The sequence below is a fragment of the Malaclemys terrapin genome, chromosome 8, assembly GCF_027887155.1.
Source record: "Malaclemys terrapin pileata isolate rMalTer1 chromosome 8, rMalTer1.hap1, whole genome shotgun sequence".
In the NCBI taxonomy this organism is placed as follows: domain Eukaryota; kingdom Metazoa; phylum Chordata; order Testudines; family Emydidae; genus Malaclemys; species Malaclemys terrapin.
In genome coordinates, this window is record NC_071512.1 from 85,860,683 (window position 1) to 85,884,749 (window position 24,067).

Below are 24,067 nucleotides of genomic sequence, written 5' to 3' on the forward strand. Positions count from 1 at the left end.
CCTGAACCCCTAGGCTACAGTCCCAGTACACCCTCCAACCCCCAGCAGTGCTTCCCATGTCTACACTGCTATTTTTAGCAATGTAGTGTCCTGCTGCCAGAGACTTTCCCTGCTACAGTGAAAGGCTCCAGCAATAGGGGAAGACTCTAGCAGGGCAGAGGCAGCGGGGAAAGGTTCTGGCAGGGGGGCGGAGAGGAACATCCAGCAGCTTCCTTGTCTCTGGAGCCTGTCCTCGCTGCCTCTCCCCTGCCAGAGCCTTTCGCTGCCATGTGAAACTACACACAACAGTGACAAGCATGGATGCAGCTGGTCTTTCAATGCGGCATGTGGTGACTGTACTGTACACACTGCCATAAGGGTAGAATAGCCTGTATCTTTAGGCACCCAAATACAATTAGAAATCTGACCCATACTCTGCTTCATTTAACCATTATACCATGAAAGACAACTTATAATTCCTAGCCTCAAAAACTAGGCTGTGTTCAATAGCTATAAGAGTGAAATATATTTCAGTTTCATAATTTGATTTTGTACTAGAAAAAAAAAATCAGCATTTGCTATAAAACCTTTTAGTTTACAAACCACATATGCTGCCGTGCTCCTGAGTGCAGCCTGCCCTAAATTGTGCCTTTCTAAAAGAAGCACCTAATTTGTTTTAGTAGAGTTGGATTCACATATGGCTGTCACATATAATAAATGTGAGTATGGTTCCATAAGTTTGTTCTTGCACCTGGGATTGACTTTTGCCATGGGTTTTTCTATTTTAACTAAACCTTGACTTTTGCATTTTTTGCTATGAAATTTTTAACTTTTCTATTTTTCTGCCATAACAAGCAGCTATCCCCAAATGACATAGTTCAATAGTTAATTGCAAATTGAGATCGGCTTTCTGTAACTAAAATAGTGCAGTGGCTTTATATTTTTGAAAATGCTTCTGTATTAAGGAAGTTACAGTCTTTGTTCCTTTCAAAAGTACTTTCTGCCCTTACATGTAGGATAGAAATAATCTGTAAAAACAGTCTGTAGTAGTTGTTATCAGCTGGTAGATGCAGTGCATTACACATGGTAGGGATCATAGACAACTGAATTGCCCCCAAAACGAAGATCTTAAATTCCTTATATGGAAAAACTTTTATTCCACCGTTACAGTCACTTTGATGCCCAGAATAGGGTTTGGAAGCTATCTGCTCAAATGGAAAATGTGCAGATTAGAAACAAACAAAAAAACCCCAAACCCCTTCAATTCTATCCCCTTTATTTTGTCTGATTAGATTTCCTTTGAAACTGCACACTACCTGTGCCTCTGCTCAGCTGAGCTTTTGAAAGGTTCACTATCATTTATTCCTGTCAGGTTCACAGACAGCAGGAAACATTTGCATATTAAGATTCCAATCCTTTTGTTGGGTGTAGCGCCTTAGCTGCTGAATAGAAGCAGTTAGCAGTCAGCATTTGTTCAAATGGAGACCTGACCTGCTGCCACAGTAATCTGACACTGCCAAATCATCATTTCAAGAATCCTCTTGACGTCAGTGGCAATTAGATCGGACTCCAGAGGTTCATGGTCTCTATAAGCTCCTTAAAGCTCCTTCCATGTATATTCTAACAGTAAATCTAACGCAGTTAATGTGCAAACTAAAGTTTGATGTTTGGGCTCTTTATAAAATATTATGCCCCCACTTGATGGTCCACATCCCTACCTTCTCCACCTAACTGACATTTAACTGGCATCTTGCTGGCCAAAGATGACATGAGCCAGGAGGGTGATCTGTTACCCATTCATAGAGGGCCATGCCCATGTATCATGGTGCTCTACAGCAGTAGGGAAAGTGACTCTTCAAAACAAAGGCTAACAACTCTAGCCCACAAAGAAAACATTTTCAACTTAGACTTAAACCAATAAACAGGGTTAGCAACGTTCATATCCTTTGCCAGAGTGACCTAAAGAGGGGCAAAATACAAAGTATTTGGAAAACGTACACGCAGGAGGTAGAGAAAACAGTAAGAAACCATTGCTAGGATGTGATAATGTGTGCGTCTGTTCCTTTCAACAGGGCCCTGTGCAGGACCATAAGCACTAATAAAACCAAGTCAAAGTAGAAAGAGACACTATCAAGGGAAGTGACAAATGATCTAGGCCCTGGTCTACGAGTTTAGGTCGAATTTAGCAGCGTTAGATCGATTTAACCCTGCACCCGTCCACATGACGAAGCCATTTTAGTCGACTTAAAGGGCTCTTAAAATCAATTTCTGTACTCCTCCCCAACAAGGGGATTAGTGCTGAAATCAACCCTGCTGGGTCGAATTTGGGGTAGTGTGGACGCAATTCGACAGTATTGGCCTCCAGGAGCTATCCCAGAGTGCTCCATTGTGACCGCTCTGGACAGCACTCTCAACTCAGATGCACTGGCCAGGTAAACAGAAAAAGCCCCGCGAACTTTTGAATTTAATTTCCTATTTGGCCAGCCTGGCGAGCTGATCAGCACAGGTGACCATGCAGTCCCAGAATCGCAAAAGAGCTCCAGCATGGACCGAACAGGAGGTACTGGATCTGATCGCTGTATGAGGAGACGAATCCGTGCTATCCGAACTCCGTTCCAAAAGACAAAATGCCAGAATATTTGAAAAAATCTCCAAGGGCATGAAGGACAGAGGTTATAACAGGGACTCGCAGCAGTGCCACGTGAAACCTACCAAAGACCAGAGAGGCAAACGGCCGCTCCGGGTCAGAGCCCCAGACATGCCGCTTCTATGATGAGCTGCATGCCGTTCTAGGGGGTGCCCCTACAACTACCCCAGCCCTGTGCTTCCCTCCTCCCTCACCCCTCCCGGGCTACCTTGGCAGTTATCCCCCCATTTGTGTGACAAATTCATAAAGAATAAATGAATTTGAAACAACAATGACTTTATTGCCTCTGCAAGTGGAGATCAAAGGGGCGAGGGGAGGGTGGTTGGCTTACAGGGAACTAGAGTGAGCGGATTTTCATCAAGGAGAAACAAACAGAACTTTCACACCGTAGCCTGGCCAGTCATGAAACTGGTTTTCAAAGCTTCTCTGATGCACAGCACGCCCTCGTGTCTGGCTGCATGTAATCAGTGGCCAGGCGATTTGCCTCAACCTCCCACCCCACCATAAACGTCTCCCCTTTACTCTCACAGATATTGTGGAGCACACAGCAAGCAGTAGTAACAATGGGAATATTGGTTTCGCTGAGGTCTAACCGAGTCAGTAAACTGTGCCAGCGCGCTTTTAAACGTCCAAAGGCACATTCTACCACCATTATGCACTTGCTCAGCCTATAGTTGAACTGCTCCTTACTACTGTCCAGGCTTCATGAGCCATGGGACCAAGGGGTAGGCTGGGATAGGTGCGACCACGCGGTGCTGCCAACTGGGAGAGCAACCTGAGGCAGAAGCCTCCAGCTGGCATGATATTCCAGGCAGGACCGAATCTCCATTAGACGAAACTTAAAGAAGAGAATGACCTGGAGTCTTTCCCATTTTTGTCCAGGTGCCCCTGACCAACCTAATCGAGGTCGGCCAGGAGCACCCATGGGACGACGACAACGGCTAGCAGTCGTATTGTACCATTTGCCATCCACGAGGCAAGGCAAGGCAAGGGGATGCTGCTGTGTAGCACTGCAGTACCGTGTCTGCCAGCAGCATCCAGGAGACATATGGTGACAGTGAGCTGAGCGGGCTCCATACTTGCCGTGGTATGTTGTCTGCACAGGTAACCCAGGAAAAAAGGCGAGAAACGATTTTTTGCCATTGCTTTCATGGAGGGTGGGAGGGAGGGCGGGGCCTGACGACATGTACCCAGAACTGCCCGTGACAATGTTTTTGCCTCATCAGGCATTGGGCGCTCAACCCAGAATTCCAATGGGTGGCAGAGACTGCGGGAGCTGTGGGATAGCTACCACAGTGCAACGCTCCGAAAGTCAATGCTAGCCTCGGTACTGTGGACGCACACCACCAACTTAATGTGCTTAGTGGGGACACACACAACCGACTGTATCAAATCGATTTCTAAAAAATCGACTTCTATTAAATCGACCTAATTTTGTAGTGTAGACATACCCTAGGAATGCATTTTTGGGTGGAGTGAAAGCTATGGATGCAGTTAATGGCTGAGGCTGGCAAGAATACTGTTGTTTGTTTAGGTATTTATATTGATTCCTTACCCCCAACAAGTTTGCACCCTCACTGGACAATAAACAGATTGGCAAGGTAGGGCTGGAACATGAAGTAGATGACTGAGCAGGCAGTAGTGACTGGCACACAACTTGTTTATTTTTTTTTAATGCCCACCATTACTACATTAAGGGGGCAGAGGGCACTTGGCTTTATTATGTGACTGATACAGTCATCTATGGATGATATAGTAGAACGTGGGGCTTAATTGTTTATGTGGAAGAGAGGACTTTTTTTAAACAAAATTAAACACAAATATATAGCAAACAGATTCCTGACTCTGTACCAAGTAAACAAGACATTATAACCAGAGACTAGGGACACAGTACTGGGCAGTCAGTAAGAAATTTCAGAATTCAAAAGGAAAGTTTTGAACCTGCTCATTTGTAAACTTCAGGCAGCTGAAATGCACCCATCTCTCCTCTCACTTAGGCTGAAACCAGAGATGGCTCTAGGCACCAGCAAAACAAGTTGGTGCTTGGGGCGGCACATTTCGAGGGTGGCATTCTGGCGCCAGCCATGCTGCCCTAGCTCACCTCCGCTGCTGCCGCTCGCACACCACGGCACGCAAAACAGCTGATTCGCGCGCTGCTGCTTGCCCTCCCTCCCAGGCTCTCAAATCTGGGAGGGAGGGGGAGATCCCGAGCAGCCGCAGCATGCGAAACAGCTGATTCGCGCGCCGCTGCTCCCCCTCCCTCCCAGGTTTGAGAGCCTGGGAGGGTGGGGGAGACCCTGAGTGGCCGCGGCGTGCGCGCTGCTACTCCCTCTCCTTCCCTCCCTCCTAGGCTTGAGAGCCTGGGGGGAGGAGGCAGGGCTGGGGATTTGGGGAAGGGGCAGAGTTGAGATGGGGGCGGGGCCGGGGGTGGGGTAAGAAAAAAACGGGGGGGCGGCCAAAATTGTTTTCGCTTACGGCCGCAAAAATCCTAGAGCCAGCCCTGGCTGAAACACATCCCTGGGCCAAGGGGTGAGGTACCAAATAAGGCCACTCTAGGCCTTGTGCGCCAAGGGGAATTTCTCCCGCGCACATGGAGCCCTTCCAGTTCCTGACTGAAGAGCTGGGGAGCTGCAAAGTGCAGGGGAGCTTGCACTGCCACTGCCCTGTGCTGTACCTGTTCTGTGGATAAATGAGGGGACTCAGTTGCCAGGGCTGCCAATCTAACCTCTTGTCTCAGCATTAAATTCACTTACAAATGTTGAAATCAAATAAAAATAGAGTCTTTTCTTTGACAAGCCAATTGACAACTCTGTCTTTTTGCTCTATGCCAAAGCAAAGGCTGGCTCTTTTAGAAGTGCTGTATGCTTATGCTCCTGAGAGCTGTGACATGGAACATTTGGATTCAAGTAAAATCGCTAACCTCCCTGCAAGTAAAAGCATGAGCAGTATTTGGCTATGTACTGGGGCAGGCTGCATTTAAAAATAAAGACAACTGTGATTTTCAAAGCAGCCTAAGGGAGCTGGGTGGGATTTGGGCCTCTTAAACGCCCTTTCAAATCCCATCCTATGCCCTTTTAAATCCTTCCCAATCCCTCAAAATAGGGTTTGTCAGATTTAAAGGGACATAAGCTTTGTGTGGGCCCTCAGCACAGCAGTGAATTTCATCTGTTGGGAGCACAGGCCTCAGCAGGAGGGGTTTCCCAGCATTAGTGAGGTGGAGCAGGACTTGCTTCACCTTTAAGTCCCAATACACTGGCCAGAAACCATCCCTCCTTCCCTGCACAACGCGCCCTTCTAATGGCTCCTCCCCACCTAGGAATGAACTAAATTCCTAAGGGTGAAAACGGGAGTTATGTTTAAAATAAGAAGCAAGTATACTAAATACGTATCTTGAAATGCTTTTACATAAAAACTGTATCCCATACACATAGCTAGATCCATAAAGTAACGAAGCTTGTGACAAATTCCTTGATTTAGAATACAAGGAAGTTGTGATCAGAAGTAGTATGGGATTTTTCTGTTTTTCACCTGACTTCCACTCCACTTCTCTATCTCAGAGAGCAAACGAGTGTGCCAGTGATGATATCAATGATGCCGTTTCCACCCGAGACACCCCCCCCCTCCTTCCAGGGCAGAAGACCCTAGCCCCGCCACAGAAGTCTGAATAATGTGTTGTAACTTGTTATAAGTGAGAAAGCAACGCCTCTGCCCTGCAAATTGCAAATTTCCCCTCCACCAGTGATACTCAGACCTCAGTGGTTCAGGAGCAATCAACATTGCCCAAAAGAGCAACAGCAGGGTGAATTCATTGTTTCATTTACTATATATTATTCTCCCAGCAAAACGACTGACCAAGTATTATTATTTTATCCAGTACGATTTGTTGTTCGCATAGTACAGGAGTGGCCAAACCTCCGGTCTTGAGCCGCATGCGGCTCTTTTACAGTTAAAGCGCGGCTCATGCTGCCCCTCACTCCATTCTCCACCTACCAAACTGGGGCTGGGGGAGCTCAGGGCTTCTGCCCTGCGGTGATGGGGGTCTCAGGTGGAAATGACATCATTGATATCACCACTGGCCCTTTCCTGGGTGCAGAGGCCTAAGGGGGAACTGGACGATGTAATTTACTTCTCAATGCCAGCAAGAATGAATCTGGCCTCAGGTCAAGGCACAAATGAGTGACTGGGGAACCCTGGGACATGCATGGCTTGGAACTTCTTTCTGTCCTCCTGTAAGGAGATCTGTGAATGGGGATGGGATGGGGTGACCATTGTATACAGGATTCCAAGGCAGCTTAGTACATCAATCAATTAAACATATATTTGTTTTCCTCTTGCAGCTCTACAAAGTGCTGCTTATTCATTCTTTTTACTTGAACTAAAGTCATGCTTTGTGTTACTCTATGAGGGTCAGGTCCTCAGCAAGTGTAAAAAGATGTGGCTCTATTGAAATTAGTGGTCCTATGCCATTTACGCCAGCTGAAGATCTGTCCCTAACGGTCTATGTAAACCTGGTGTGGAGGTGTGTGTTTAGTTCTGCAGAGGAGGGAGGTTTAGGTGTCACACTAAGGTGAATATGACAGACTTAATTTGCTGCCCTGGGTGACCATGCAGAGAAGCATACACAGATTTTTTTAAATAAAAGCTTTTAATAGGAGAAGATGCTATGGTTTGTGGTGCTGCATGGTATTCTAGGTGACTCTGCCTTTTTATGCTTTAAAATTGTTTTCCAGAAGTCAGATATTTGATTGCAGAAGTTGCATAATGCAGGCTGCTCCACTGAGTGTTTGAAAGTAACAGTGTATTTTACAGAGACTATTTGAAATTGCCAATGCCAGCCGGTGCGCAGGAGAAAATAAGTCAAGCAAGAGAAAGATGAGATCAAATCAGAATATGAGCAGCTCCGTGGGAGGCTGGCAGGAATTGAGCACAGTTTATAAATGGCCCTTCCATCACTAATCCTGAAATACCATTCACATAATGGAAGAGGAGAACAATAGCTTAATTCAAAAGTTAAGCAATTTACCTTGCATAACTGTGTCTTCTTTTCATAATATGCAATCACAGGCTCAGTTGCTTGGTAGTACGTATCCATTTGTTTCATGACAGCTTCGGCATCATCAGTGCACTGACTCCTCTTCAAAAGGCGACTGCTCATGGTCTCAGTGGAGCAGTCTAGGCAGAGCACAAGTTTTGGCTCCCCAATCTACAGAAGCAGAGAAACAATAATTAGTCCAAATGCTGGGCTGGAAAAATCTGGTTTTGTTTATTAACCCAAGTTTTTTCAGATAACGGTAAAACACAAGCTAGCTGATTAGTCATATAATTAAAACAAGACCAACTCTCTTCGGCAAACAAGTTATTCAATTAATTTAGCCCCTCTTCTACTTGTGATTTGCCGGCAAGCAGATTATTATTAACAGTCATGTTATACAGCAGCACCCAGAGGCCTCAATCAGGACGAGGGCCTTACTGTGCTAGGCAAACACATACAAAGATACAGGCCTTGCCCTAAAGTAATTACAAGCTAAGACCCAGACTAGGGCTTTGAGAATTTGTTTGCTATTTGCAATTATCCGACAAATGCTTTATGCAAACACACTCCTGCTTCTGGAGTGCCCACTGTAAGTATTCAGTATTTGCTGGTCAAGCTTTGTGACTAATCACTTGGTATTGTTTTTAACTCCATGATTGGATGACTATAACTTGGATAGTTTCAAGTGCAACTAGGTGGTTTCACGTGAACATGTTTAATTGCATGCAAATAAAAGAACTATATACAAACCTACATAATCTTGTGTATGAATGTTCCCAAATGTGTATGTAAACAAAACCCTGCCTGAATAGCAATTACACAGTCAATAAAAGGCTTTAGGAATGCCATCCAATGTAATTCACTGCATTTACTCAAACAAATGTTCATAGGTACTTTAGCGCAGTATTTGCCCGGGTCTACTTGAGATGTAACTCTCCATCCCTATAGCTCTAGTATGTACAGAGAGATGTGTTATATCACTCTGATTTATAGAGAGATGAATTGTTTCTAACTCACAAAAGAAGAAACCTAGCATTGCGTGCTTCGCAAACTGTGAGGCTGCCTTCCCTGGGGAGGCATTGACCTTTTCCAAGGGAGTCGCAAGTGAACCAAGGCAAAATGAAACGGGTTTTTGTGGGTTTTTTTTTTTCATTCTTGGGACATGGCAAAGACAGTCAATTTCTGAATTAAATAGAAGATTATATTATATGCATTTACTTGTTCCCAGCTGAAAAAGAACCTGTAAAAATAAGGGGGGGAAAAAAAAACCCAGGCAGGTTGCACTGTTCCAATGTTATAAAATATTTTGTGTGTCTGTGTGTGTATGTGTGTGTGTCAGATCTTTACAAAAATTCTGAGGATGATTCCCAGTAATTAATTTTAAAGGGCCGTCATGGATGTTTCTCTACATGTTGGGTTAAGAAAGCTGCAGTGCACTTTATCCTTTAGCCTGCTCAGCCAAAAACGCCCATTGACACTGAATTTTGTCTGAGCAAGAACTGTAGGACTGAGCCTAGTATGTGATAAGCTGCATGGAGATCATAAAATCATAGAAATGTACAGCTGAAAGGGATCTTGACGGGTCATCAAGTCCGGCCCGTTGCGCTGATGCAGGACCAAGTAAACTTAAACCATCCTTGACAGGTGTTCAACCAGTTTTTAAAAACCTCCAGTGACAGAGATTCTATAAGCTCCCTTGGAACCCTACTTCAGAACTTAACTTATAGTTAGAAAGTTTTTTCTAATATCTAACCTAAATCTCCTGTGCTAAAGAATAATCACATTACTTCTTGTCCTACCTTCAATGGACATGGAGAACAATTGATCACTGTCCTCTCTATAACAGCCCTTAACATATTTGAAAGCTGTTATCAGGTCACAACTTAGTCTTTTTTTTTTCTCTCCAGACTAAACATGCCCAGTTTTTTAAACTTTTCCTAATAGGTCAGATTTTCTAAACCTCTTGCCATTTATGTTGCTCTCCTCTGGCCTAAGCGTGGTGCCCAATATTGGACATGATACTCCAGTTGAGGCCTTCCCAGTGCTGAGTAGAGTGGGACAGTTAACTCCTATGTCTTAGGTACAACACTCCTGTTAATACACCCCAAAATATTACCCTTTTTTGCAACTGCATCACATTGTTCACTCATATTCAGTTGTGATCCACTATAACTCCCGGATCCTTTTCTCTGCATTACTACTGCCTAGCCAAATTATTCCCCACTTTGTATGTGTGCATTTCATTTTCCTTTCTAAGTGTAGTATTTCTGTACTGAATTACATCTTGTTGATTTCAGACCAATTCTCCAATTTGTCAAGGTTGTTTTGAATTCTAATTCTGTCCTCCAAAGTGCTTGCAATCTCTTCCAGCATGGTACCATCTGTAAATTCTTAAGTGTACTCACTCCTCCATTACCTAATTCATTAATGAAAATATTGAATAGCACCAGACCCAAGACTGACCCATGTGTGAACCCACTAGATACGTCCTTCCAGTTTGACAGCAAACCATTGCTGAACTACTCTTTGAGTATTATCTTTCAACCAACTGTGCATCCATTTTATAGTAATTTAATCTAGACCACATTTTCCTAGTTTGCTTATAAAAATCCCATGTCGGATTGTATCAAAAGCCTTACTAAAAAAATCACAATATATCATGTCTACTGCTTCCCCAGCATCCACGAGGCCAGTAACCCCATCAAAAAAGGAAATTGTTTGTTTAGCAGGATTTGTTCTTGACAAATCCATTCTGGCTATTACTTATAACCCTAGTATCATCTAGGTACTTACAAATTGGTTGTTTAAGAATTTGTTCCAGTTTTCTTTCAGGTATTGAAATTAGGCTGACTGGTCTATAATTCTCTAGCTCCTCTTTGTTCCCCTTTTTAAAGATAGGTGCTATGTTTGCTCTTCTCCAGTTCTCTGGGACCTCACCCGTCCTCCATGAGTTTTTGAAGATAATTGCTAATGGTTCTGAGATTGCTTCAGCTAGTTCCTTAAGTACCCTAGGATGAAATTCCTCAGGCCTGCCAACTTGAAAACATGTAACTTATATACATATCCTTTAAACTACTGTTTCCTAATTTTAGCTCGTATTCCTTTTCTCTTGTAGTTAATATTAATTGTGTTGAGTTTCCCTCACCAAAGGCTCTTATGTAAATTAAATTGTCATAGGATAAAAGGGAAGGTCCTTTCATGGATTGAGAACTGGTTAAAAGACCGGGAACAAAGGGTAGGAATTAATGGTAAATTCTCAGAATGGAGAGAGGTAACTAGTGGGTTCCCCAAGGGTCAGTCCTCGGACCAGTCCTATTCAACTTATTTATAAATGATCTGGAGAAAGGGGTAAACAGTGAGGTGGCAAAGTTTGCAGATGATACTAAACTGCTCAAGATAGTTAAGACCAAAGCAGACTGTGATGAACTTCAAAAAGATCTCACAAAACTAAGTGATTGGGCAACAAAATGGCAAATTAAATTTAATGTGGATAAATGTAAAGTAATGCAACTATACATACAATATGATAGGGGCTAATTTAGCTACAACAAGTCAGGAAAAAGATCGTGGAGTCATTGTGGATAGTTCTCTGAAGATGTCCGCGCAGTGTGCAGAGGTGGTCAAAAAAGCAAACAGGATGTTAGGGATCATTAAAAAGGGAATAGAGAATAAGACTGAGAATATATTATTGCCCTTATATAAATCGAATACTGCGTACAGATGTGGTCTCCTCATCTAAAAAAAGATATACTGGCACTAGAAAAGGTTCAGAAAAGGGCAACTAAAATGATTAGGGGTTTGGAATGGGTCCCATATGAGGAGAGATTATAGAGGCTAGGACTCTTCAGCTTGGAAAAGAGGAGACTAAGGGGGGATATGATAGAGGTATATAAAATCATGAGTGATGTGGAGAAAGTGGATAAGGAAAAGTTATTTACTTATTCCCATAATACAAGAACTAGGGGTCACCAAATGAAATTAATAGGCAGCAGGTTTAAAACAAATACAAGGAAGTTCTTCTTCACGCAGCGCACAGTCAACTTATGGAACTCCTTACCTGAGGAGCTTGTGAAAGCTAGGACTATAACAGCGTTTGAAAGAGAACTGGATAAATTCATGGTGGTTAAGTCAATTAATGGCTATTAGCAAGGATGGGTAAGGAATGGTGTCCCTAGCCTCTGTTTGTCAGAGGATGGAGATGGATGGCAGGAGAGAGCTCACGTGATCATTGCCTGTTGGTACACTTCCTCTGGGGCACCTGGCATTGACGGTAGACAAGACACTGGGCTAGATGGACCTTTGGTCTGACCCAGTACGGCTGTTCTTATGTTCTGTCACCACTAACCTTTTAGTGAAGACTGAAGCAAAATAAGCATTAAAAATCTCAGCCTTCTTGATGTCATCAGTTATTAGCTCTCTTTCCCCACTAAGTAGAGACCTTAAATCCCACACTTTCCTTTGTCTTTCTCTTTTTCTTAATGTCTCTCATCTTCTCTTATTCCCTTTTATGTCCCTTGCTAGGTGTAACTCATTTTGTGCCTTAGCTTGTTTAATGACCAACACATGTAATGAGAATGTCAGATATGATCTCCATCCACGTTTGTCTGAAGTTCTTTGAAAGGGACAATTAAAGGGACAGACAATTAAAGATGCTCTCTATTCTTTTCTATTCCAGCAGGGATTTGGAGGGCTTCTCTCTAGGAAAAGACAAGAAAAAGCCCCCCAGAAAAAGTGGCCATTCATTTCATTAGTGACCATGAGCTAGAGAACTTTACCATTGGCTGTAAAAGAGCTTAGATGACTGACATGTGGACCTCCCAGAAAGGAAGATGCTCTCCTGGAGTCTATTCTTTTAAGAAGGCAGTACCTTCAAGGTAAGTTTTTAAATGTAAATATTCACATTAGGTCTACAGTAGCTGAAGAATAAGGGAGGTGGCTTGGCCTATGAACCGTTCAGCCTGTTTTTCTGCTTCCTTATATTCTGAATTTCTAAGAGGTAGCTAAGGCTCAGCAGTAACATCTGGTCTCATGCTGTGGGAGCCTCTCCTCCGTTGGATAGTCCCATGACAGGCTTTCATTCCTAGGGCTTTTCAGCACAGCCAAGGAAAGCATAATGGCAGCACTGGCTGCAATGCGGTCTTCTTGGATTTAAAATGAAAGGGTTCAGAAGCAGTTTTAAATATGACAAATTGTTATCAAGAGGTGCAGTAACTACACCAATATTATCTGTGCCTAAAGTAAGTGCCCACATTGCCCACTTGTGGCTAAGTTATTCAGGAGTTAATGTTTCCCTCCAAATCCACAGCAAGATAAATGGGTCAGAGTCTGCCCACAGTTATGATGGTGTTAATCTGGAGTAATTCCTCTGACTTCAGTACAGCCATGCTGTAACTTTTATAAAGAGGATATCGAGGGCTCAGCTGACTGATAGGTAACTATGTTACCCGGTATGATAAACCAGTTATATTTACTTTTGAAAATCCATGTGATTCTGCTGAGACTGCATATAAACCCAGCTACTCTCTGGTATTATATTTTTCAATATATATACGGCAGTCATACTTTCAGTCTGAGTAATTTTTATTCCATATTAATGGAAACAACAAGAAAGAACAATGTGTGCGTGTCCTCAATAACGTGGTGCTTCAACGCTGTCCTGCAAAACAGACAACAGAATCCTAGGGATTGAAAGGTGTGGTACACAGAAAACAAAATCTGGGATTTTGATTATACAGCTACATATGCAACATCTGCAGGCTGTCACAGTGAGGTGCTGAGTGCCCTCAACTCCCATTGACATTATATGGATTGAAGGCGCTTAACACCTGGCAGGAGGTTCTCAGCACCTTCCTGAATTGGGTCTGCAAGGCTTTCTCTTTTAAATTAAAAGGGACCTAATTTCTGAGATTCCCTGGTAAATGCTCTTCTCTCTCTCAGCTTCATCACAGATAAAGGAGAAAACTAAAGAGCCGACAGAAGAAAATGACCTTAGGTTCCGTTCATTTAGGAATGGCTTCTAAAGTGAAAGTAGCATCTCCACCCCAAAATAAAGACCGCTATAAGCTTTGTTGTCAAGAGAACCAAAGGAGTGTTTGTGAACAGTGAAATGATTCCAACACTGCAAAGACCAAATAATTCCTTGTCATTTCTAGAAGCACGTTGGACAACTTTTGTCAAGTATGGGAGCAGCAGCTAGCAAAATGTACATCTTGTATAACGAGCTCTCCCCAAAGCTCCTCCCTTCCACTCCACCTTTCTTCCAAAACAGTGGAGTGCTCTGCTGTGGATTCAGCAAATTGTATGTCAGCTGGAGCTGATACCACTTTTGACTTGGTGACCCACAAAACTCAATGCTCAAGACACATACCACAACGAATCCTGAAATTCCGGATTGTAACATGACTATGATGCAGATCTCTCTCTTTCTGCTGCTTTGGATTCAACCAAGCTTTGGATTCAACCAGGCTCCTACATTTAGAGCACCATGAATTCTGTGATGCATCCACCAAGCAGGGGACTACAACTCCCATTAGCCCCTTCCCCAGTGCACATCCCTCTTCCTTCTGGCCAGGTAAGGGAAAAGGTCATGAATCAGGAAGTTGCCACTCCAGGCTCTGTTTGGAAACAGTGGTTGTATGGGAAGTGAGGAGCTGCAGGAAAGTTGAAGCAGCAGCCACATGGCAAACAGGGAGCTAGAAAGAAGCTGAATTCAGAGAGTTATCCCCAGGAACTGTATGTAGGGTTGCCAACCCTCCAGGATTGACCTGGAGTCTCCAGGAATTAAAAATTAATCTTTCATGAAAGATTATGTTATGTGATGAAACCTCCAGGAATACGTCCAACCTAAATTGGCAACCCTACATGTATGCAGAGCCATGTGTGGAACAGGCTGTAACTACTGGGTGCAGTTCTGTGTGGGACTTATGGAGGAGCAGCAATGACTGGGCAGGTGCGAGTGCAGAGGAACCCCAATGAGAGACATTAATTGAGCCTGGCCTAGAAACCTGCAAGCACCTATTTGCTTGGAGCAGAAACTGGACTGTAGAGGGCACCCCAGGCACTAGGCCTGTAGGGTCCTCACTCTTGACTGTACTGCCCCAGGGACCCAAACAGGAACTGATATTGATCACTTCGAACTGCAACTGTTTAAGCCTCAGAACCTAGGATATTAGCAACCTTCCCCTTTCCTGCCAGCCTTAAAATACCCTTTCACTTAGCCATATATCTCAGTGGTTACTGGGACCCACCAGGGCTGGCGCCTACTACACCTACAGTGCTTGCCTCTGAGTTGTGGTACTCTTAGCACACTACTGGCACCTTAGGGGTTTAGTGTACTGAGCAACCACAGTAATTACAACTCTCCTGGCATCTCAGTGGTTCATTTTTCACAGGAGCATCAGGCTCCTTTTTTACCGTGAGCCAAGAGGGAAAACACTAGTGAATGTGGGAGCTTGTTTGGAGAGGTTCTTCAACAGAATGTCTTGATATTCTTCAGACAAGCTTCTGCCATCCTTACCCATGTTGGGTGGGATCCTACAGCACGTGTAGTCCCACTGAAATTCATGACATAACTTTCATAGTAAGATAGGCTGGGCCACTGGTTAGGATAGCACACTGGGACTCAGAAAACACCAATTCAATTCTCTGCTCTGTCACATGCTTTCTGTGTGACATTGAGCAAGTCACTTGGGGTACACTCACATTAGGAAAAAAGGTTTTATAACCACGTTAGCCAACATGCCATAAAATCCCAGTGTGAACAAGACTATTGTAGCTTTAACATGTGAGCACATTGAGGTAAACACTAGGTGGAGCCTAGTACAGTAGAATCTCAGATTTACAAATACCAGAGTTACAAACTGACTGGTCAACCATGCACCTCATTTGGAACCAGAAGTACGCAATCAGACAGCAGCAGAGACCAAAACATAAATATAAAAATAAAAGCAAATACAATGCAATCCTGTGTTAAACATAAACTACTTAAAAAAAAAGAAAGAAAAGGAAAGTTTTAAAAAAAAAGATTTGACAAAGTAAGGAAACTTTCTGTGCTTGTTTCATTTAAATTAAGATAGTTAAAAGCAGCATTTTTCTTCTGTGCAGTAACATTTCAAAGCCATATTAAGTCAATGTTCAGTTGTAAACTTTTGAAAGAACCACCATAATGTTTTGCTCAGCGTTACAAACATTTCATAGTTACGAACAACCTCCATTCTCGAGGTGTCCATAACTCTAAGGTTCTATTGTATTTCTCTTGACCTGTTAATATGTTAAAACCACAACTGCCTTGTCCATGCTAGGATGTTACCATGTATTGATTACCACATGTTAGCTAACACATGATTTTAAAAAAGTTACCTTCTTTCCTTGACGGCCTTAGTCTCACTCTGTCTCAGTTCCCCATCTTAAAAATGGGATAATACATTCTTACCACATTGGGGGGAGGGGGGGGTAGGAGGGGCAGTGAGAATAAAATCCATTGACAGTTTAAGGTGCTCAGATACTGTGGAAAGGAGCTCGATGGTACTGCTCCATATAAAGGAGGCACAATCTGTCCCACAAGGCCCAATGATGCAGGATATGGAACAATTCTAGGATGCTAGTGCCCTCAACTCTCACTGACTCCAATATATTGGATCTTTAGAATGTTGCCATAGGACTACTTGCAGCGTAAGATACTGCTCAAACTGTCCCTATGTAATTTACTCTTTCACGTTACACTATCTTAGGGGAGCAGCATAAGTTATTGATAAATAGGATTCTCCCCCCTCCCGCCCCACCTCTCACAGCTACAGGAGCGTTTAATACTAGTTCCATTTAAAATAAAAAATGTGTCTGAGAGAATATGAAGCCTGGGAATTAGTGCTGGGGTGCATGGATTCATGAGGGAATTAGTTTAGGGCCTAAACTTTGTAATTATTTCTATAAGAACTATTCCTGAAGCTTTCTAAATAGCATATATCTTTAATACTTGTAATGCTTTTCACATATGCTGTATATATACAGCCTCACCACATTCCTGATGTCACCTCTTGTCATTCATTCAAACTTAATGTGGTGAGGAAATATTTTTAAATGCCCTTTAAAAGAAAAAAAATGACATTAGTCATCAATCATGACTAATTTAAAATGTTTCAAAGATTTACTGAGTTACCTACACCCAAATTCACCCCTTATGGAACTCAAGTGGCTTCAGTGTTGCTACACCAGGGATGACTTTGGTGACTAGTATTTTTCAGCTAAGTTTTAAATATCTGAGTCTTTATATTTTGTTCCAGAAGCTGATAAGGATTCAGTGTAGCACAGCCACCAGTGGGTTCCTGCAGTGCCCATAGAGCAGTGGTTCTCAAAGTAGGGCCGCTGCTGGTTCAGGGAAAGCCCCTGGTGGGCCGGGCTGGTTTGTTTACCTGCCACGTCTGCAGATTCGGCTGATCGCAGCTCCTACTGGCCGCAGTTCGCCGCTCCAGGCCAATGGGGGCTGCAGGAAGGGTGGCCAGCACGTCCCTCGGCCCGCGCTGCTTCACACAGCACTCATTGGCCCACAGTGGGAGCCGCGATCGGCCGAACCTGTGGATGCGGCAGGTAAACAAACCGGCCCGGCCCGCCAGGGGCTTTCCCTGAACAAGCGGCGGCCCTAGTTAGAGAACCACTGCCATAGAGCTTAATCCAGGAGACAATATCTGTGGAATTCTGGGAGGGATTCCTTCCCCTACTCCAGTCCCTACATGCTGTTCTGGCAATGAGTAGGGGCTGCAAACAGCCCACAAGGGGCTGAGGGAAAACTCCCCAAGAGCAGGCACTGAGTTGGGTCATGGCACATACTGTTCAGGCCATTCTGACTTGCACCTCAAGCAATAGGCACAAAGAGTGGGCAGCAGGTTAGGAGCCTCCAGGGCTGTCTAAGTTACACGAAGGGCCATTTCAGCCCCTGCAGCAGCCCAAAGCAACCTTTGTTCCTCCTTGCCCTGGGCTGTGTCTCTTGGAGACCCGTACAGAATCTGATCTTCTGTCTCTAGCTGTCATCGCTCACCGCTCATATGGATCCTTCAGATGTCCCTCCTGTAGCAGTGCTATGCAGCAGGTGGCCTCTGAGCATAGGCCCTTCCCTTAACTTCCTCTAACACCATCTGGGTGTTAGCTCTCCAAAACTGTCAGTGAGGTGTAGGAAGACCACCCATCCCTGATTGGGCAGGACAGTCCCGAAATGTACATTTCAAGTCCCAATTCAAATGACTCCAGGTCAGCATTTGTCCAAGATTCCCTGTGGCTTCACTCCATGCCTGCCCAAGGCAGCGCCAGTCTCTACCTGGTGGTGGGGCTGAGGTGGGCCTTAGTCCCCTCTTGCCATGAGGCCCTACCCCATGCTCCTCCTCTTCCCCCCTGAGGCCCCACCCCTGGCCAGACCAGAAGCTGGGCAGTAGTAAGAGCCACCCAGGAGTCTGGGCCACTGTGAGGAGCCTTGGACCCTCCACCTGCCCTGGGTGGCACAAACAGGGGAGGGAGCAGGGACATGGGCTGTTCTTGGACAACCCGGCACCCCTCTCAGGGCAGGTGGAGGGTCCGAGGCTCCCCACAGCAACCTGGGCTCCCTGGGCGGCTATTACCACTGCCTGGCTCTGGCTGGGCCTGGGGGGCAAGGCCTCCAGGTGAAGAAGGGGGGGGCAGGGCCATGGAGGGATAGGGGGGTTCCTGCATCTGTCCTGTTCTTACATTTTGAAATGGTGGTCACCCTAGTGAGGTGTGAGTTAAATGGTGGCCAGATATGCAAGTGGAACTCACTCAGGCCACTGAAGGCACTTCATCAGGTAACTGGACTCTGGCTGTCCATTCTGCACGTTAAGAGGGCTGAGGTTTGAAGTGGGAACTTGGTGATCTATTCGTAGCTCAACTCTACCAGGCAGCTCCCTTTCGGGCAAGTCTGTAGAAGCTGTGCTAAACTTGTCTCAGCTGGAAGTTGCCCTTGGCAGCTTTTACACTCAGCTGTGCTGATCAGTGCCATGGGGTGTTAATTGGACTATTCAGTGTTAAATACTTCCATAAAGTATTTTGAGTTTTCACAGCTGCGTGGGACATCAACAAGGCTAGTGGGTGCAGAGTTCTGGCCTCTGATAACTGAGGTTCTCTGGGTCTGTGAATCAATATTTCAATTTAAGGAATCATGATTACTACCTCTCTCTTTCGCCAATAGAACTTTGATGTGCTAGAGATGGCTCTTGGGAACTTTTATTAAAATTTTGCCACCAAACTGAAGGGATGGCTTTCCTGCCTTTGATGGAGTCAACCCCTCCCACTATTACTGCCAGAGAACTTTTCCTCTTGGGATTCTGCTGAAGGTTTAAAAAAAAAAATCCAAACAAACAGCCTCTGGAATGAATCTGATTGCACCTCATGTCAGTCTGTTCTAAGTATATTCTAGGGTAGGATATGTCCCCCATCTCCTCCCACACCATTTCAAGTTACACAGATCAAACACAGCTGAACTATCAATGTACTGAGTAGAAGCCTCAGCCTGAAATGAAAACCTTTGCTCAGTTGAATGTTCCTTACTTACACTACTCATTACTCTATTTGCATGAAAAAGAACTACTCATCTGAGTAAGGGTTTTCATACTCAGGTGCTATTTCAGATATAGTCACTTCCAATAAGTGCAATCACTATAAGTTTATTTGTCCAGTGGTGCTGCCCCCTGCCCCTTTCCCCTTGGATACAGAGTTTCTCCAGTCCTGCCCTTCCACTCTGCAAAGACATGCAAATACATGTGGCGTTTATTAGAGGCAGAGAGGGAACATTTCTGTGGGAGTCCCTTTGTTAAATTGGCACACACTATTGGAAAGAGACATGGGAGAATTACTTAATTTTGTTCACAGGGAGGCACTAATGGACCAAAAATGAATCTGTGACCTGCCCAACTTTATTGCTAATTATCTTGACTGGGTGTTGAAGCCATTTCTCCCACCTCCTGTGGATTTTGTGACTCTTTTGTAGTGAACAGAATCTATATAAAGCAACTAAAGGTCCATTGATGACTCAATAAGTCTTCACAACATTTTAAATGAGTTACAAGAGAATGTGTAGCGTGAAGGTGCAATATAATGGAATACATAATTATTATTTTCCTCCAGGATATAAACTAATCAGCCACTCCTGTTCTGCTTTTTCATTGTGCTAGTGAGCTTGTGCAAATTCAATCCAGGCACTTATTTAGAGAGAATGGAATATTTTCTGCAGGCTGAGAAATCAATAACTGAGGCTTCTCTGTAGATCTTTGTGCATAGTGAAAAAATCAATAGCTTCCTTAATCTTTGTAAACTACCATACAAAAACTTGCAACATGCTCTTTTATGAGTATTTCAGCATGCTACCTACCACAATAATTTGGCCTGTGCTTTGCTCAGTCACAATGGTTGCAGGCACTGAGAGCTCTGACTCAACTTAAAGAGAGAGCTTAATAATGCATCTAATAGTGCTTGAAATTCTGTTATGCCACATTGCCTTTTGATGAGAGATGCAGTAGCAGCACAAGCAAACTGAAGGTGTAGCTATAGTGAGAAAAGTGACTCTCAAAATGGCAATATCTTACTAAACAGAATTGCTCTCGTCTGTAACTTAAATGGCTAAAATCAATTTTTATTCCTTCTGGCACTGCAGAGACCATATAATTGGCGGAGTAAGCTGGATTCACTGTATTGCTGGCATTCCAGATCCCCAGTGATCAATAGCAACTTTCTACTCTCTTAGCCAACAAGTTGGAACAGTGGCTTATAAAGAGTCATATCTGTCAAAAATAGGGACCTGAGTAGCTGATTTGTGTGTCAGATGCAAGTTGAATTTTAATATCAGCAATAATGGTAAATAACTAGATGTTCACCTTGCATTCAAATTCTTCTACTTGTTTCACGTCCCAGGGATACCCATCAATCAGAAATCCCTTTGTGTCTCCTAAACGGGCAATCATGGCTTCCTTCAGTAGCGCCAAAACAATATCCTGTATTGAAGAAAAAGAATTCTTTGGTTACTAATAAATATTCCTTTAAAGGGCTCAGTTTTTACACATGGACTTTAATCCTCTGTCTTCACGAACTACCATAACTCAGCTTTGCTTCGAGCAGGTCCCTTGAAAGCTGGCTTTTCTTTTTTCTAGCTGCTCAGGGAGAGGGTAGTTTGCTATAGGGGAGGACTAGCTTTCCCTCAGGAACAGCTATGTCACACAAACCTAGAACCAGGGTCAGAACAAAACCTGTTCTGGATTTTCCAGGGTCTTTCCTGTTGTGATGTGCTGTTGTTGTGGGACATATCTGAGTCTCAAAATCTATCTGGGGACTGTGACAGACTGACACTGTCCTGTAATAGCCTGAACAAACCTTATGGAATTAAGATAAACTTTACTGAAGTAAGTTAAACTGTACTGAATTAATACATTTGGAGTACATTGTATTAAAATGCAGTTGTGTATGTATTACTATGGCACCCTATCCTTCTCAAGTTGGGAGGGGGATGCTAATATAATTCCTCCATTATCAGCCCTTTGATACCTCCCTGCCTCAAGGTCTGTATATACTAGTTCAAACCAGATTCTCCAGGAACCAACAAGCAAAGAAATGGTTTTTGGATAACTAGCCTGGTTTTAAACTGGCTGATGGCCTTCCTCCTGATCCTGCAAATGGACAGGAGCCCTAGTCCATGAGGACCCCAATTATTAGCATAGGGTTGAAAGGACTGGACCTACTGAGGTCCCATAAAACTGGGTGCTTGTTCTGAGCTGAAGCTGTGATGAACTGGTAACCACAAAGAATCCCTTTGGGAGGAGAGTGGAAGAACTGCTCGTGTCAGAATCCATGTTAGGGTTAATTCTGGTAAGCTTATTAGCATGTGTGTGGGTTCTTTTATTGTTTTTAATACGTTTTCTCTGTAGTGTTTTTACCCTAAGAATAAAGCAGGCTTGTATAGGAAGTGCTGTGTGGTAACTTATAACTGTAGCAATTACACCTAAGCATCTCGGATGAGAAAGCAACCAGGGTGTTGGTGGGCAACCTGTCTGTGCTGGAAAGAACACAATGAAGGCAGGAAGCTGTGCAACCTGGAAATACCCCAGTCAGAAGGGAAAGAGACACTGGTCCCCATCCAGAAAGGCAACAACTGAGGAGCTGGAAATCTGAGAGTGCCCTTGTTTGATCACTGTGGGGAAATACAGGTGCAGGTGCCCTGAACTGTGTGGACCATGAAACTTTATGACATTATAATGATACTTCACAATCTGATTGTATTTTGACACAGCATCACATTGTGTCAATGCAATGTCATGGTATCTTGTTGTAAATGACAAGAGAGTTTGTCCCACCAGACAAACTGGGGAAGATAACTACACTAAGCTAGACCCAGTACTCCTTTTAATTTCCTATGGGCGGCATTTCTTGATGCCTTTTATTAACACACACATCTCTTGATCTAACCGCACTTGCTGCACATCATATTGTCCCTGATTCTGGCCTGCAGCCTGGCCCCTTTATGCTGCTCAGATGCTGTAAAGTGCAGGGACCTCTCCCGCCCCGCCGCCCCGCATCTGGAAATTATTGTAGTTCAGAGGGATTTCCTGGCCAGAGACTGAAATAACAGCCCCTACACCTCTTCATGTTCCCCGTCAGTTGGCGCTCAGCTATTCTGGGCTGCCAGCCAGTTCCTTAGGGAGCCATTGCAGTTAATGTAAATTAAAATAGCTGCTAGGGATGCTTTAATTTACACTGAAGGCCATGCCAGCTCTGGGACCAGCCCAGAATTTGGAAGCTGTAAAAATGGCATAAAGTTCCCTTTGCTGCTACTTCTGTGTTGCATCTTTTGCAAGGTGTAGCTTGCAATCTGGCCCATTGTGTTTAATAATTAATCTACCATAAGGAATTGATGGGTATGGTGTGAGAAGGGATAACTACGTCACCAGTATACAAAAGAAAGAGAAATGCCACATATCTGGGAATTAGGGATCCTCTCTACCAAGCTCTAGGCTTACTTCCCCTCAGATGGGAATACATACCAGTGCTGCTTTCCTATTTCCACACTTTTTGAGGGACACCCACTGCCCCCTTTATTTTGCAAATGAAACTACAGCTTACTCCAGGCACCAGTTCGCCACATTCCATGATGTCTTTGATCAGTTTGCTCCTCTCTGATGATGATGTTAATTCACGTCGGAGGAGGTCACCAGTAGACAGATGTGTAAATCCATATTTCTGTGCTAATTGTTCACACTGGGTTCCTTTGCCAGAGCCAGGGCCACCTTCATGAGGGGGGAAAAAATCTAGAGTTAGAAACAGAAATTGCGGGGAGCTAAACAATTGGCCTTTTTATTAATCACTGCAGTTGGGAAAATGTAACGAAAATAACATGACTTCTTGTACTGACTGGGCATTCAAGTATATAGTTATTTAAAGCATTCTGTGCAGAAACTGCCTCGTAACATACTACCATTAAGTAACACTGCTGAAAAGAGAGCAAGCCCCTAGATTGAGGATTTTAGCTCTTAAAATATGTTGTTCCTTTTTCTCTTCATTATGTGGTAACTATTTGGGGAACAGAAATCAGTGTAACTTTCAGTGCCATTAACAGATTCTCCTCTCACACTGGTGTACCAGTGGAGGCCCTTGGAATAAGCAATGTAACTTAATGGCAGTAAATTACCAGGCAGATACTGCATAGAATTTCTTAGCTAATTAACTGTGACCTGAAGGCCCACCCACTACAAGAAGTGATGGTATTTTCTTGTACAGAGATGCACCAATAGGTAGCAGAAGATTCTGCTCGCCCCTTCCCCAGGGGGAGCCAGTTTCTTTTGTGCTTTGTCCATTCCAGTGGCTGACAGATTAAACTGGAAGCTTTGTTCATTCTCCTCAGTGCTGGGAGATACTGGTTTGTTCTCCAGATGCAAATAATGAGAGTTTAAAGAAAGCCAGAAATAAATTGTGTTTTGTGGTCTGTCTTTTGATTTTTGAACTCTTCCTGCCCATCGCTGATGTGTGAGTGACAATTAGTACTGTCCATTAGTACTGTCCATTCCAGATTTACTGGGAAAGATGACTTGCTCCTGCTGCAGCATTTTTCACTCCCACATCAACCAGACCCCTGCCCAGCACTTAATTCCCAGCTTCCCCTTTCCCCCACATCTGCCCAGGCCCCCCAGCCTCACCACTGCTCCTTCCCTGGCTGGGCATTGCAGGAAAGGAGCTGATGAACTGGGGCTGTTGCTCACAGGAGAGGAAGGTTGCTGGCCTCTTCCTGCTCCTTCCTCCCCTCTCTCTTTCTGTGAGAAACTGAGAATAGCTTTGGGAGCTGAGGGTGTGGGGAGGGAGCTCTTTCTGCAGTAGCTTTAATTGCTTGCTCTACCCCAGGAGGCAGGGCAGGGGGCAGACAGCCAGTCAGA

The 24,067-nt window shown here is 44.1% G+C and overlaps 1 protein-coding gene across 1 annotated transcript in view; it reads right to left on the bottom strand.

Moving 5' to 3' along the window:
* Positions 1-24,067, bottom strand: part of AK5 (adenylate kinase 5) — a 164,723-nt gene that overhangs the window by 7,009 nt on the left and 133,647 nt on the right. The window contains exons 11-13 of the mRNA XM_054037166.1: positions 22,764-22,927; positions 20,528-20,644; positions 7,650-7,829 (exon numbers count right to left, since the gene is read on the bottom strand). Coding sequence (XP_053893141.1) covers positions 7,650-7,829; positions 20,528-20,644; positions 22,764-22,927 — 461 coding nt within the window. The remainder of the gene's footprint in view (positions 1-7,649; positions 7,830-20,527; positions 20,645-22,763; positions 22,928-24,067) is intronic.